Below are 17,280 nucleotides of genomic sequence, written 5' to 3'. Positions count from 1 at the left end.
ATCATTCAATGTCACCAGAGAAATATAAATCAGCAAGAAGGAACAAACACTGAAGGTTTCATCAGCACATCATTGTTGTGCTCCTTTTATTTACCAGGCACTACTCTAGGTACTTGGGATAGGATTGAGCAAAACAGACAAAATCCCTGCCCTCGTGAAGCATATATAGTCTAGTGTTAAACTGCCTTTGGGGAGAAATGATAACCAAGTCCTATAACACCCCCAACTTCAATCTGATATTTTCAGTAAATCCACGGACTGCCAACCCTTTATACAAGTATGTTCTGTAACGTTTTGTTTTTTCTTTTTCCTCATGTGTGTGTCTGGGGTCAAGGGTTACATAGGAAACATATATGGCTGGGCATGGTGGCTCACGCCTGTAATCCCAGCACTTTGGGAGGCCAAGGTAGGTGAATCACCTAATGTCAGGAGTTCGGGACCAGCCTGGCCAACATGATGAAACCCTGTCTATACCAAAAAAAAATTAGCCAGATGTGGTGGCAGGCGCCTGTAATCCCAGCCCCTTGGGAGGCTGAGGCAGGAGAATCGCTGGAACCTGGGAGGCGGTGGTTGCAGTGAGCCAAGATTGCACCATTGCACTCCAGCCTGGGCGACAAAAGCAAAAACATTCCATCTCAAAAAAGAAAATAAATAAACATACATGATGCAAAAGATGGTATTTTGACTGATGAAAGTCTTCTCTCTTTTCATGTTTTCTTTATCTCCAGCTGTTTGAGCATGCTTGTCATTGGTAATGGGCCTGTGGCTTCTAAGGTTTCTGTTATAAATATCTGGCATTCACTGGGTTTCACTGTTCACTACTGGTCAGAGTCTTGTTGCTTTTTCTAGGCTGCTTTATCATGTTTGACCCCCGACTTTGCTATCTTATCATCATCTCATGCTATGGGTTGACCACGCTTAAGCCTAATACCAGAAAGCAAATTTATCAATATCCAAATGTCCAAAGCATTACTATTAGGGGATAGTATCTTTACTTTTTCAGAAGAACTCTCATTAGGGGACAATTTTCTGAGCCCAATATTTAAATCTGGACTGATCTACGTACTACATTTGTGGCCGTGAACAAGCTATTTAAGCTCCTAGAGGCTCAGCTTCCTCACCTGCAGATGGAGGCGTAATACCTACCTCCCTGATTTGCTATGATGATTAAATGACAGATGTAGAATTCTTTGCACAATGTCCAACACCTAGCAAGCACTTAATATCTTTTAGTTTCCTTCTTTTACCCCCACCATCTTTTCCTGCCTATACTGGATTCCTTTAGTTGATGTGCACAGTAATCTAACTAGAGAGCTAACCTGCAGATGAGGGGATAATTTTCAAGCTTGGAGCTTAAACTGGGATTAAGAAGTGCCAATTTTTAAACATATACTACCTAGCTGCCATTCTCTTCAAATATTTGTACTGGTCCATGCTTCTAACCCCATTTACCCCTTAGTCTCTCAGCAAAGATGTGAGCAAAAATCTGTCACCTTTACATTTCATTGAATATACTTTTCCAGAAAAGTGGAGGTAGTTTCACTATTTAAAGGAAAAGAAAGTTGATGTAGACAAGACACAACAGAAAATAGAAATGGGGTTTTCTGTTTGTTCATTTTGTCTTTGCTATCAGACATTTACTGGGTACCACCTGTGTGTCAGAGACTGTACAGAGCAACTTACATTCAATTTCTCATTTATCCTTCAACAATCCTAATGAGATAGGTGCCATTATTGTCCCCATTTTACAGATGAATAAGCTGAGGCAAGGGATAGCCATTACATAACAGCTTAGGCTCCAGGATTACACATCTCTTAAGTGCCAAAGCTGGGATTTGAGCCTAGGCAATCTTACTCCATCATGCCAAACCATACCACCAACATCAGCACCTCCCAGAAGGATCAAATCCTTAGCATGTTGAATCATTGAAACTATTATAGCTTGACGTTTTGCCCTGTGAGACCTCTTTTCAGATTAGGAAAGGGAGGACAGTGGCTGAAATGCTTCTGTGATTTTTAAGGGCAGTAGCTTTGTATGAGAACCTAGTACAGGGAAAAATTATTGTCAGGAAAAAAATGCACTGTCTTGTAATAGATTCTTTTATGAATTACATAAAGTAGTCATCCTTGGTAAGGCTTATGGTCCATCATTCAGGAGAGCTGTTACCATATCATTAGGTGGAAATTTCCTCTTGTTTTTTCTTTCATCAGCCATAATTTCCACTGTTCTCAAGTTCAGTACCCATTAGAAATGTAGCAAATCCTTTCAAGGAAAAAAAAATTGCCAAAGAGCTCATCTGATGAAGACATTTATATTTTTTAGATTTAACAGCATTATTAATTATTCCGTTTCAAATATCTTGGGAATGTGGGTTATATGGCATTTTGATTTTTTTCCCATAAGTTGAAACTACTAAGATTGTGAAATTCCAGGTGCATGCAGGGACTCGTGCCCACAGTGTATGCAGCCCTGTTTTTGCTTGTGGAAAAGGGAATGAGAAGATTTGTGAAATCCTTCTTAGCCCAAAATTGTTGTCTTTTTTCTAAAATCCTGCCCTGATACCACCAGACTGTCTCTTGGAAACCAAACAAAATTGTCTGATAGCCCCTCAGGAAGCTCAGGTTCTGACAGGACTCTTGCGGGGAAGGGGAGGCAGGAGGGAAAAGAACAAACACTGACAAAAGGTCAGTTAGGTGACCCACATGAAACTGCCCGTTCAGCCACTTTTTAACCTACAGAAACGGCAATTTCATATGGTTTAACCTAATCCTAAATGCCAGGTCAGACACCTTTTATAGGTTATCGTAATGACTTTATGAGGTAAGGATGATTCCCATAATTCAGATAATGAAGCTGAATTAAATACCTAAAGTCACCGTCTTCGTTTGAGTTTCCCCAGAAGCTGGCCTGGAGTCAAGCGCTCCATGAGAGTAGTATATTTGGAAGACAATCCCAGGAAGCACTGAAAAGAGAACAACAGCATCATGGAGGAAGGAAGAAAAGCAGTCGGCTATGGAGGCATTGTCAAGCCAGCTACTCTGTGGGCAACTGGAGCCTAATCTGACTGGGGAACACTGGGAAACAGTGAGGAACACATGTTGCAGGGTTATCCCATCGCGAGGACATGTGAGCTGGGCTGTTCAATCACAAACTGCCTTTAGTCATAGGTCCAGGCTGCTTAGAATTAAGATAGTATGTTAGTGCCCCAGTATTTCCACATCAGGCTGGAAGTAGGTATGATGTGCACTGAGGTGGTGAGGATGAGGAGAGATGTGCAGGGCCCAGCTGTATTATGAAAAGAGGCAGGATTTGAACTTGTAGCATTCTAACCCCATAACCCATGTCCCTCCCACAAAAGCACAAGATATTGTCAAATCGGGAAGGATTAGGGGCTCCAGGACAATCAGGAATCAATTGTAGATTATGTTTGGACAGCTTTAAGACCACTAACCAGAGGAGCTACTACCCATGCTTCCTGCTGTATGATAATACAATTATATTTGTGTAGCTCTCAAGAATTTACAAAATGCATGCACATTCATCATCTCATTTGGCTTTCACCATGCCCATGATGAGACAAACTAAAGTCCCTTTACTCAGGAGATTATTATATTCATGTGTTTACTCCACAATTGTTATGTGTTCCAGACACTGTTCTAGTTAATGGAAATGTAGAGGTGGACCAAAGAGAAACACGTTCCAGCATAGCAGGATTCACATTCTAATGGGGGCAGCAGAATATAAACAAAGAGATGATGATAATGTCATGTCTTGATTAGTGCCATGAAAAAATTAAAACAAGAAAAGATGATGGTGTTGGGCAAGGAAGCTAGGTTTTTTTTTTTTTAATTGGGGGTGGGCTCAGGAAAGATGATTGCATTTAAGCAGGGAAGTAAAAAAAATAAGAACACAAGTTTTTTAATGTCTGGAAGAAGAATGTCCCAGGCAGAATCAAGAGTGAGATGAGCAATGCAATGTGAGAATAGCGAGATAGGAGTCCAGAGAGGTCAGCAAGGAGAATGTTTCATGTCAGGGGCCACAGTCAACACTCTGAGCATGATGAGGAACTCTTGGGGGTTTTAAAGCAGGGAAGTGACACGTCTTCATGGGCTCTTTTTTTGTTTATCTCTAAGTCATGTGGTCAGCAAGACCCAGAACCAGGACTAAAATTGAAGCCTTCTGACTCCTGATACAGTGCTCCTCACAGTCAGGCCCACTGTTGGTCATTCTCTAGACCTGAATGTCCTTGGCATGCTGTTTTTCCTGTTCCTTGCTTGGTTATTTGTGGTCTGCTAATCAAGTCTTAAAACCACTATTGCCTGTTCTCAAGCCTAAGCATTTGGCTCCTTGAGACTTTCCTTTGCCATTTGCCCAGACAATCAGCTTTAACATTCTCCCATTTCTGTGAGCATCGGGTCCTCTTAGAGCTATCCAGCAAAACTCATCACCCACAAACTAGCTCAACTACAGTTTAAGCTTGACCATGAAAATCAAGTGAGGATTAGGGAATTTAAAAATAGCCAGTCTATCAGCCACTCTAAACACTCTAATCAGAAAGTTTAGCTTTACAGATTGCCAGGGATCTTCATGATAACAAGGATTTTTTCAAAAATCAAGACCGAGGGAAATTTTCTCCCACACTATGGGAATAAAGAGATGGTTGAACCAGTAGTTCACTGTACTGTCTTTCTTATCCATACCAATGTGGAATTCAGCAAAAGTTGCAATCAGATATTGCAATTGTGTTTTTCTTCACCGTCATTCTTTTTTGTTTCTAAAATCTCAGATTTCTCTGCTTCAGATCCAAAGCTGCCTTGTTTTTTCAGCCAAGCCTGCAAAGATAAACTCAGCTTGTTTGGAGAATTACAATAGGGGCTGTCTTGGCTGCTTTTCAGTGTCAACACCCGCAATAACCTACCCCTGTAGAGTAAGGAGTAAAACAGAAGTATTCCACTCTCCCAGACCTGCACTGGCATTGCAGTGCTAACAAAGGTAACCATTTGACTTTTTTCACTGGAGCAGGTCAGCATAGCACCAGGCACACATGTGCAGAGGAAGCGTGTGGATAGATAGTCACTTGTTTGGCTATATCCACAGCTTAAATTTGGTGTCCTCTGGAAATGTAATATTTCAAAGACAGGATGATATTTCTGTTCACTTATTAAGGGATGACTAACTTGCTTTTGGCTGCACTACAAATGAATCACGGTAACAATCCCTAACTTGCGACTTCTGGTGTTCTGATGTAATGCATTTCTATTAAAAGAAGAGGAAAGAGAGTGGGTGAGAGTGAGATCATGCAAAGACAGAACATAACACCAAGGGAGCTAGCGTAATTTATGAACTGCAGCAGCCAGATCCATCCACTTCAAGGTGTTTTCTTGCGTCCTGAGTGAGGATACCTTGCCAGTTAGCACCTACCCATTTACAGTTGCAGAATATAGACTCAGATCAAGACATATAGTTTGGAGGGATTCAGTGAAGGGAACATTTCATTTAGGGGTGAAAACCAGCTATTCCTTGAAAGCATTTTTAAGCACTTTTGATTTAGTGCTTGGAAGCACTTGGAAGGTAATATTTGGGGACAGACGATATAGGTTAAGAAGTCAAGCCATAATCTTCCTTGTTACTTTTTTTTAAATGTATGCAGCTTATTTGGGAGTACAAGAAGTGGGAAGGGGGTGGAAACGTGAGACAAGGAAAGGAAGGCAGCCTATAAAGGGGGTGTCATCAGGCTAACTCTCACTGGAGGTGACTGGAGCTCCATCCTGCAGGGACGTGAGGAACCCATATGAACTCCGGATCTTCCCTCACAGATGAGATTGCTTGGGGACTGCTTGAGGCTGCTCCCATAGCGTGTTAATTGCCTTGCATGGGCAGAGTAGCCTTCCTGCCTTCCCTCTTCCCTTTTCAGCAAGAAACAAATACAAAAAAAAAAAAAAATCCCTACAAGGTATTGTATAAGATCCTCTAAACCCACAGGCATTTTTCCTATGTTAATCACCACTCAGGAGCAGATACATCCTTCCTCCCTTCTGTACTGTCCTCTACAAAGTGTCCCTGCTGTCTTCTGAGGAAGATCTGCCAAGGAGAGGCAGAGAGGAAATTAGACTCTGGCCTGTCGTGACCAGCAGCCCACACTGGCTTTGTCCCAGGATCTGGCAGAAGGGGATTATAAGAGCCAGCGCTTCCCCAATGGGAAATCACTCAGAGAGAGGGAAATCTTTTTTTTAACTTTTTTTTTCAGTAAACCTATTTTCTTTACCCTGTTTTCCTCCTGGGTTTCATCTATCAGATCTGATTGCCTAAAAAGAACTTCATTGTGTCAGAAAAGCATACCTCAAGTAGCTCTAATGTTCAAATTGATATTTATTAAGTTAACTTTCTCTCACCTAGTATCTGATTATATAGTTTGTGGATGTCATTCATCTTAGAATTATGCAGTATTAGAACTGGAAGGGTCTGTCCTTAAAGATTAGCTAGACCAACACCCTTTCTTACTGATAAACAGGAGACCTGAAGTTTCAGACTTAAGCAGAGTGGCATTCCTGAGGGTTCTGACATTCTCAAGGTAGGTAGCAGAAGCCACACTGGAAGTTAAAACTTATTACTGGATTCCATTGTGCCCCGTGACCTTGTTTCTTAGGAAGCCGATCTTCAAAAAGTTTTATTTAGCAACACCAGAGGCTAGATGAAGAAAAATCATTAAACTCAAAACCCATCCCCTTCATTACCTGTTAATACTGCTATGTAATGCTGCTGCTGTCTGAACATGAGTTTGGCTGTTTGGATTATGTCTGGTCTCTCTTATTGGATACCAGATCTCCCATAGTGGCCATCCCATAGCTCAGTCATATCCACTGCCAGTCATTTGATCCAGGTAGGCTGACAATTCTTTATCCATCCCCAAGTTCTCTTTATGCTCACTGCTGAATGTGTTGGTCTAGGCTAAGTGTCCTGCTGTGGAGTAAGACTTGAGAATCAGGTCTACCCTTATGTACTGAGTCATCTTAGGTAAGTGATTGAAAGTCTCCAGGCTTCAGTTTTACCAGCTATAAAATGAGGATAATAGTGTCACCATTTCCAGAGAGTCTCTGTTTTGAATACATGTTTTAACTGTAAGTTTACTGTAAGTTTTTAACACTTAGAAAACTACTTACTGTTATCATTATCATTCTTAACCTGAAGGATGATGAGAGCAAAGAGGCTAATAATTTACATGATGTGTTCAGAGCCTTAAAACTAATCTCAATTTAACATTCAGTTTTGGCCTCTTTGGCAGCAAATACAATAATGGGTCAAAAATATTGTGATTGGAATTGACACTGGACTGGGCTTTACTAGTACAAAGCACTTGGCATTGTTCACTGTTAGGATTTTCCCTTTATTTTGAACATTGCATCTCGTGATTTTTCCATGCATGAATGCAAGCATGCTAAATTCAGGGGAATTATCCTATTATTGGCGGCATGGTAGATTTGATGAGTACTTGTTGAAAGTGTGTTGAATGAATAATCTAGAATCTATACATAGTTATAGAAACATGGATTATATGTTATTTTACATGACAGATTTAGACTACATTAAGGGTCAGGATGATTAGTTTGTGTCATTTTTTCCTTCTTTTTCTTTTCTGAGAAGAGTGTGTCTTTCCTAGTTCAGTAATAAGCTTATGTGGATTGCAGTTGTCCATTTTGTGGTTTATCTGGCTTCCTTTTCCTCCTGTGAATATATCTGATACTACAGTTTAGAACATCCACTAATGTTTCTACTGCCTTCAGTGGGGTTCTTTTAGGAAAGTAAATCAGGACACTCTAAAACTCGGTATAGATAGACGGCCAGCTAGCATGCACAGTATATCTGCTCATGGCTATGTAGATTTCCAAGAGTGGATTGTCTCTGTATTTGATGTGTATTCATGAGCACCAAGGATCAGAACTGAGCCGCTTCAGAAGTCATAGAGGGGAGTCTCAACCCCTTATTATAACTCTTATTATCCTCTCATCTCTTATCCCACAGTAGAAGCCTACAGATTCCCTCTGCTAGGTGGGTGGCCTCAGCCAACACCCTCTCTCTGGCTGCTTTGTCACTCTGCAGAACCCTGTCACTCAGAAGCAAGAGTGACAGGTTCTGCCCACCACTCCATCAGAAAGTCAAGGCGTTGCATCTTACAGCAGTTCTGATACTGAGTTAAGAAACCTTCCCTCTCAAACTTCATTAAGGTTCTCATTTTCCAAGACTCACTCCTATGGTCTTGTAGTACAGGGGTTAACATGGTGTCTGCTTTCTTCAATGTATGGCCCTAGGGGTCATAGCAGTAGATCTGCAGAGCTGCAAGATCACTACATAGTTTACAACTCCCCACCCAGCAGAGCACGGTCGTCATAGAGAATGGATGGAAAATATCCCCTTGCTATAATTGGGTTCAGCCCTGTGGCTTAACACCATCTTATTTGGCAATCTTTTTCTCTTGACATATTTAGTAATCACTTTAAAAGAGATTTATAACACTGTTCATGGGAACAAACAATGCACTAAATATTACACTTAGGCATGCTTTCAATACCACTCCTTTTCTAGCCTATTCTGAATCTTTTCCCGAAGTCTTTCTTCAAAACTTATCAAAACTCTCTCTCATCTTTAAATCCCTCTAAGTTCTTCATTCTTCTAAAATAATTTTATAATTTGAAATATTTTGTAGCGAGGAGTTCTTTTAATCAAAATTCACTGGGCCATGCTTAGAGAAGAATTGATAAAAACACACTTTCACAGCTTAAAATCATTGAAGACATTTTGCTCACCATTAATCCCAAAGCATCAAAACAAACACTTAGCATATGGTTAGGCTGTGAAAATAGCCTCCTAGGTATCCCTGCATGTATGTGTTTGTGTGTGTGGGGGGGTGTGTGCGTGTGCGCACGCATGTATGTGTTTACATATTTATATAAAGGAATTCAAATTATTTCAGCCAAACATAATACAATGAAGTGTTTTCTAAACGTGTGGATTGGTATCGATGAAGAGATGTGGGGCAAGGGGCCACTGAGAATTAGGATTCTCAACTCATGCTCAGTGCTATTGAAAGGACTTTGACAGCTGGTGCCCCTCAGACATTTTTTTAAAAGCATAAGATCCCATTCATCCAGGCACATGTGTAGCAAAATGTCTTAACAGATAATCTATTTAGAACAGATTTGAAAGAAAATATATCAGGATCAGGGAGAAGGTAATGAGTTGTAGTGGCACAGCTACAGTATAACAACTCTGTGAATGTTAAATTCCAGCTTCTTTACAGATGAAATGTCCTTCATTCATCAGATATGTCATAATGGCCACCTATACTCTTGAGCAAGTCCACTCAGTGCTAAGCACAGTCGTAGATGTACTAGTTTAGTTAACATTCAACTACATGTTTGTCACTGGCCTCATTTTGCACAGAAAAAGCAAAACCACCATGAAGATAAGCTGCTGGTGAGTCAAAACAGGTAAACTAAGGACCTATGTAGCTACCACTGAAACAGTAACCTGGTGCCATTTTTAAAAAGGCAGTGATCAACCCCACCATTCATAACTACATGGCCACCCTGAGCCCCAGTTTTCTTATCTGTAAAGTGACTTGTTGAGAGAATTTAAGGCATGAAGCCCTGACACATGGCAGTAGCTCATTTAAGTCCCTTACTCCCGCCACACCCTCGACTGCCTTGTTTTCTTATCTTAGACAGTGGATTACACATACTCATACATATCTGAAATTGAGCATTTGTGGTGGGGCAGTAAAAGCACACATTCAGGAATTAGTTGCTAACAAGAACCTTAGGGATTCAGATGCCTAGAGGTGTATGGTGAGGGGCCAAGAGCACAGGTTCTGGAGCCAGACTGCCTGGTATAGCCCAGCTCTGCCTCTTACTATGTGTGTGACACTGGACAGGTGTCCTGGCTTCTCTAAATCTCAATTTCCTCATCTCTAAAATGAAGCTAGTACTGTACCTACTTTGTAATTTGTTGTAAGGATTAAATAAGTTTATCTGTATAAAGAACCTAGAATTGTGCCTGGCATGTAGTAGGGGCAGTTAAATTAGTGCTTGTATTCTCATATGTACTTTGATGACAAGCATTCAGTACCTGGACACAGCAAATTCAACATGGGACAAGGTGTGTAGAATAAATTCCATTGTTCTCCTTTAGCATGATTCCCATATATCCCAGCCAGGCTCTTATAGTTACAGCTCCGTTCCCATATATGTAGGCAAGGAAAGCCAGAGAAAACAAGGACCCTCAAGGTAAACCTCTCGTCTTTTATGGTAGAGAGTGATTTAATTGGATGAAGAGATCATTTAGCTGCACTGCAAATCGGCATCAAAGGACGAGCCAGCAGAGGATCTCTGCATTTGGAACTGCACCTTAGTTCACTTTTTATGTTACATTTTGAAGAGGGAAACTGAACAGGGGACCTATGTAAGATTTCCCAACAGTATAGACCAATTGGGCCACAAATAAAGAACACGTGGAAAGAATTTTGGTGCTTTAATGCAGCATTTCTCAAACTTCAGCTGCATCAGAATTCCTAAGAGGGCTTGTGAAAACCCAGATTCATGGGCTTCACCCTAGAGATTCTCATTTACCAGGTCTAGGGTGGGACCTAAGAATTTTCATTTCTGACAAGCTCCCAGGTTGTGCTGATGCTGTTGTTCTAGGGGCTACGTTGTGAGAACCACTGGTCAGATGTGTGTTTTACATTCCTACTACCTACCTATTTCTGATCTAAGTTTATAACATTTAATTAGAACTGTTTAGCTTAGAGATGGAATGTCCACCCTCTCCAAAAAACAAAAACAGAAATATTTGATTAATAAATGCTGTTATTTTTCTCCCCACAGTTGCATGCTGCTGTGACCAAGATCCAGGTTCCAAGGCCTGGTTTTAATTACACGTTTGCCCATATATGTATCCTGAATAATGATAAGACTTGCATCGTGGATGACATAGTGCATGTCCTGGAAGAGCTAAAGAACGCTCGGGCCACCAATCGGACCAATTTTGCTATCACATACCCAATCACTCACTTAAAGGACGGGAGGGCTGTGTACAATGGGCACCAGCTTGGGGGCGTCACTGTGCACAGCAAAGACCGGGTGAAATCTGCAGAGGCCATCCAGCTTACCTACTACCTGCAGTCAATCAACAGTCTCAATGACATGGTGGCCGAGAGGTGGGAGTCCAGCTTCTGCGACACTGTCAGACTGTTTCAGAAATCCAACAGCAAAGTCAGAATGTACCCTTACACGTCCTCCTCACTGAGGGAAGATTTCCAGAAGACCAGCCGTGTGTCAGAACGTTACCTGGTCACCAGCCTGATCCTGGTGGTCACCATGGCCATCCTTTGCTGCTCTATGCAGGACTGCGTCCGCAGCAAACCCTGGCTAGGCCTACTCGGATTGGTGACCATAAGCCTGGCCACTCTCACTGCAGCCGGGATCATCAATCTTACTGGTGGGAAATATAATTCTACCTTCCTGGGAGTCCCTTTCATCATGCTAGGTAATTACTACCCTTCATTTTTCTGTTTCCTCCTGCTGGTGGTGTTGACAGGGTTCCTGTTGAAAGGCCAGGAGTGGCCATCTAACAACTTTGTTTCATTTACAGTATCTTCATTTTGCCCAAAAGTCCTGGGACCAACTCTGTAAAGTGCTAGCAATCAGCAAGAAACAACGTAATTTGGTAAATATGCCAGAAATTCAAAGTCCTGGGTTCTAGCCCTGACTCTCCATTGAGTAGCCATGTGGTATTTAGCAGATATTAATCTTCTCTGTGTCCCAGTGTCTTAGGTTGGGCTTCCCCATAAGCAGGGTCCTGAGACAAAGATTTGGATACGAGTAGTGTATTTGGGAGGTGAGCCCAGGAAGCACCAGTATGGAAGTGAGGAAGTGAGACGGGAAGGCAGGCAGTTGAAGGCATGTTAATGAGCCCAAGGTATATTACATTCTGCCCATTGCTGTGGACACCTGTGGTTCAGCCCCAATGGGGACCTTTGAGAGACCTTATAAAACACCTCTCAGAGAGGTCCTCCCTGGGGGTGAGGAATTTGGGCTATTTACCCACAGACCCTTTGTGATTCATTGAGGGCTGCTCTTCAGGGCAGTTAACTCCCAGCACTTCCCATGAGAGACTGAGCACACTCCTGCGGCCAGAGAAATCCTTCAGGTGACTGTAGTCCTAAGTCTTCAGCAAGCTCAAGAATGGGGAATGGGAGAGCATGTTGGGTTGTTACTGATAGTGTCTGCTACTCTCAGTTTCCCCACCTTACGAATAGAGTGGATGTGAGGATCACACAAGAGGACGTGATAAATGTATAAGAACTTTGAAAGTGACATGTGAGATACCAATAGGAAGGTAACCTTTTTTTCCTATCCTTACTATGAACTCAAGAGAATATTTTAAAGCAATGCTGATGGCGACAGCGTGCTTCCAGTGTGTTCACTTAGGGGAGCTGCAGGAACTCCCCGATAGAGATTAATGGTCAAAACAAAGCCATAGTGGTCATAGCATTGGTTGCCCTGTCCATATCATTGAAAATGGCATGCCCAGCAAGCCTGATGGCAGGGTTCTTGGGGGCCAAGGATTCAAGAGATTCACTTTCCCCCTTTTCTATGGCTGCCTCTCATCAATTGCTTTAACAAAATTTAAATGTCATTTGGAATCAGATACTAACATGACAAATGAACTGGCACTTTTTCCTTAACTGAGAAATAACCACTATTGAGTTCATTAGTGTGCCTTATGCCCTGTTTTAGAGTAGTAGAAAAGAATTTCCTCAGGAAATCTCAGCTGTGTTATGGGTAAATGATAATCAGGGTTGGTGGGGCTGCAAAGCCACAGAATTACATTCTCCCCTCTGTTCTCTGTGGCCTGAGGAATTGAAACCTAGTCAATAACATATACTAGTAGCTTTTGTGAAGAGCTAGGCACTATAAGAAGACTGAGCAGCCTGATAATATGCTAAATCACTTTACTTGTCACTGCTGAAAACAACAGAGAAGGAGGCTGCTATACCTCCTCCTGAATTCAGTCTATTAAGAAAGCAGCATAACTTGCCTCTTTAAAATAACCCCAAGATCATGTGGGTTGACTGTGGAATACAGGGTGGTTCCTTGAAGAGTGAGTAGGACTGAGTATTAGTAGCTTGCACAGAGGCTTGTATCAAGGTTTAAATTAAGATGTTTTGCTCATGATTAGTCACATGCTTGAATGTTTTAGAGGTTATGGGAAGGGTTTTCATTTCATTTCATTTCTTAGCTTTTCATTTCCTTGTTGCTTTTGTGGGAGGAAGAGAAATAGGAATAAGAAAAGAGTGGGGAACTGAAGGGAGATTGTAAGGTTCTGAAGGTGAGGCAAAAGATGCTGGGGCTAGTAAAAGGACAATCAGTGCTGATTTTATGACATTCCAGGTTGTTACCAGTGAGCTCAAAGCATGCTAGAATATTTAAAACTTCTGAAAAATTAATTTACTAAGCAAAATAAAATTACAATATTTAAAGTTTCTTAAAATTAATTTTAAGTAAAGTAACATAGCAGTATTCAAAACTTCTTAATTTCACTAAAAAATGAAATGGTAATATTCAAAACTTCTTAAAGTTAGTTTTATAAATAAATTGCAATATTTAAAATTTCTTAAATTTACTTTTTTGTACTTTTTAAAGAGGTTTTAAATATTGTAAGGGAAAGTCAACACAAAACAGACTGTGCCAGATAGTATTGTATTGGTGCAGGGAAAGATGCGAGAGATGATCAGATGGAAAGATGCTGTTAGCAGAGAAGTGTCTTTAAAAAACAAATCCAGAAATAGTAAACCACAGCTCCACAAAGACTGAGTATCACTGAACTTTACATCAGAGTTCAATTCAGAAGAAATCTGGCATTTGCAGTGAAAGAGACCATCTACCACAAGTGCCCAATAAGACCTTGTTTGCAATTTGCAAGGAGTGTTACATGCATTGATTTGATGGCAGCTTTTCCTGCTGATAATCAGTATGCAATCTTTCTGTACATTCTCAGCCCAAAGAGTTCTCAAATTACTTAGTCAGAACATGAAAGGAAGCAACATGTTTTAGTAGCTAAGGCCCATTTGCAATACATACTTTGCACGATGTAATGGGTACTTAATATGCTCATAAAGCTAACAGTGCCTGGATTTAGGATGGTCACCCTCCTGTATTTCTCAGATAAACTCTTCATTCTTAAGAGTTTATAAAATGAAATATAAGCAAGAGTAGCTTCATAAATGTTGCTTTCAAGGCCATCATTTAATTCTGGGTTTTTTGATGACCAGCCCTAAAATGCCAGCAAATATTTCAAATGACCAAGAAGAAATGCAGTGCTAAGGGTTTTGCACTACAGTAAACTGTCCAGTATTTAAATTTTCCTGTCTATAACTTAAAATGGCTATGCTTAACCTTAGCAGATTTAAGCAAAACTTCTTGATTTAGTATGTTACGTAAATACGATGTCAAATCAAATAAAAAGTATATAGCCTCATTTCAAAGGTAAAGTATCTCAGAAAAAGTCTCAAACACAGACATTTCCTTGGCTGTCAATAGGTCTATAATATGATAAACATTATAGATTTAAAATTCAACAAACCAAATACTGTCAGTGTAATTCTGGTCACATAGGCCAAATCCAGCCAAATGCCAAAATGCCACTAGATTTAGAATGGAAAATTTTAAGATCACATGTGTCAAGCAGTATTAACCTGACAAAATTCCAGAAGGGGAAAGAATTTGGATAAACTCTTAAGAGTTCACCATAATGGGATGTGACTGTGTGTTTCTAGCCAAAACGATACGTGACAGTTCTGGCAATAAGAACATATCCTACACAGATGAATCATTTTGGCAATGATGTAAGCACAGATACATCATGATTTAGAATGTTTTTAATCAGTGTGCATACTAGATAATCCCAGTTCTGCCAAAACCTCTGTCCAGATGAGTCATCTCAGTTTATTTAGAGCTGAAATCCTAAAAGGTCTACAGTATTATAAATGTTCATTGACATTTTTTAGTTACTATAATTTGGAAAAGAGTTTATTTGGTCTATACCCTTACCATGCATAAAATAATATCCCTTCTTTCCAAATATACTCATATCAAGTAGTGAGTTACTTGAATTGCTATTTGTGAATATATGATGCTCATTATTTTAATCTTTTAGGGAATTTCCTTTAAAGGATAAGGATTTACACCATTATTCTCCGGTTGGGTATGATTTTAAAAGTTGGCATAGGTTTTTGATGTGCAAGCTGTCCTTACAGGCTTAATGTTTCCACAGCTTTGCTGATCAAATACAAATCAGGAAAGGGATAGAATGTTAGAGGATATAGAAGAGAACCAAAGGAAAGTTTTCTCCATTCTACATCTGGAGAGTTTGTTGCTTCATGTACATTCTGTACTGCTAAAAAGGAGAATTGAAATCATAGTGAAAGAGTTTAGATATTAGTTTCTACATGTCATCTGGTTTATAAGGGTTGCTTGGCATTTATTAAGACACAAGAGCCCCAGAGATGGTACGAGATGAAAAATACTCTTTAAGCCCTTTTTGAAATGTTTGGGACTTTGAGAAGGTCGGGTGCTCTCTTCCTTTTGAATTGTCCAACCAGGCCACTCAGATTCAAGGACGTGAAAGGAAGAAAGAATTAGTGGATTCTTTCTAATTTGTGGATTATTGCTAGGAAAAGAATAATAGCCAGGAAGTTTGGCTTCTTTGATAAGTGTATTTTAAGATTATTCATATGTAGCAGAAACCAGAAGATTGGGTTTCATTCTTCAAGAATATGTTCTCATATAATGCCGCTTGAAATATAATGCAGTATGTGGAGCTCATAAAAAGGGAAGGGTAAAACCTCTCATGCAAAAAATTTAGTTGCAACTGAAAAACTGGAATTCTTAATTATTTTTGCTCTAAAATTAAGCAAACCTGAAAGGTTTTGCTTTCCTGATGAGTATTCTGATATATTTCTCAAGTCATGAGAACATGGGGGGAAAAATTAGTCAGATAATAATAAAATCTAAACCATATGAAATCGCCAATATCCAATCATTTTTGACCTACAAAGTTGGTATCACTATCTGGTCGTTTTTGAACTACAAAAATGGTAATTTTTATGGTTCAACCTACTGATTATTGTAGAAATCCATTATTTGCAACAATATGACAGTTTGCCTGATGGAGTAGTATATTAGAATGCTGTGGAAATACTCTGCTTACATATAAATCAGTAAAAGGTTCAGGAGTTTCTAGAGAAAAAAACTGATTTATAAGAGTTTTGTTGTTCACATTTTTGTGTACATCTGGTTTTTAAAAAGAGATATTTTATTTTGCAATATTTCCCAAGTTTGTCTCCCGAATATCTGTTTTTGTAATGGCCCATGGTCATTATGGGACTAATTTACAAGGAGATTATGTTATTTAGGTTTGTAATTTGTTCTTGCCCTTTTATTCTTATACTCCACCAATCATATAAGGATGAGAGCAGGTGGAAAGAAATAGGTTTAGGGGAATGGAACAAAACAAGTTTTATTGTTCTATTTTTAACCATAAAGTAAGACAAGAACAGGACTTGGGGGCACAAGTCCAGGAAGGCAGAACTCAGGCAAAGGAATACGAAGAGACTTTGTCTTTGACCCAGGATTCCCAGATATCCTGTGGGCGTTCTATCTACCCAGTCTTGCCCAGGGAATAAGGGAGTGACAGACCCCGTAAACGTTGGGCAGCAGGAGGCAACATCAGGACACTGAACTAAAAATAGACCCTGAGGAGGAACACCTAGAATGTACATTTGGACTAGACTCTCAGAAAGTCACAGCTTGGCAGTCTCGACCAGATGGATATACAGAAACTCACAACCCAAGCAGGTTCATAGTTATTGTCAAGGAAACTCTGCATTTCACCAAGGCTACTTTATTACTCAAGAATCAAAATATAGACAGATGGAGCCCAAGAGAGGAATTCTGTAGCCCCTTCTCTACACTGATTGGTGTAGCAACACTAACATTATTTTGCCTCATCAGTAAAATAAATTTCACATCAGCCTACTATTCATCTTGTGTGTATGTGTGTCTTTATAACATGTGTGCATAATATATATATCACATTGGCTGTATTACATATCATATGCAATATGATGTGTAATAAGCTCATGTTATATATTTATATGTATGCAATGTGTTTATAACATATGTAATATATATTGCTTGAATATTTAAATAGAAGTGCTATATATT

General features: G+C 40.0%; 1 protein-coding gene across 1 annotated transcript in view; it reads left to right on the top strand.

Moving 5' to 3' along the window:
- PTCHD1 (patched domain containing 1) overlaps positions 1-17,280 on the top strand; it is a 62,520-nt gene that overhangs the window by 27,331 nt on the left and 17,909 nt on the right. The window contains exon 2 of the mRNA XM_012448834.2: positions 10,879-11,539. Coding sequence (XP_012304257.1) covers positions 10,879-11,539 — 661 coding nt within the window. The remainder of the gene's footprint in view (positions 1-10,878; positions 11,540-17,280) is intronic.

This window comes from Aotus nancymaae, unplaced genomic scaffold (genome assembly GCF_030222135.1).
Source record: "Aotus nancymaae isolate 86718 unplaced genomic scaffold, 86718_ANA_hifiasm-v0.15.2.pri h1tg000058l, whole genome shotgun sequence".
In the NCBI taxonomy this organism is placed as follows: domain Eukaryota; kingdom Metazoa; phylum Chordata; class Mammalia; order Primates; family Aotidae; genus Aotus; species Aotus nancymaae.
Note: the sequence above shows the minus strand (reverse complement) of the source record. Positions and strands in the feature narration are given on the sequence as shown.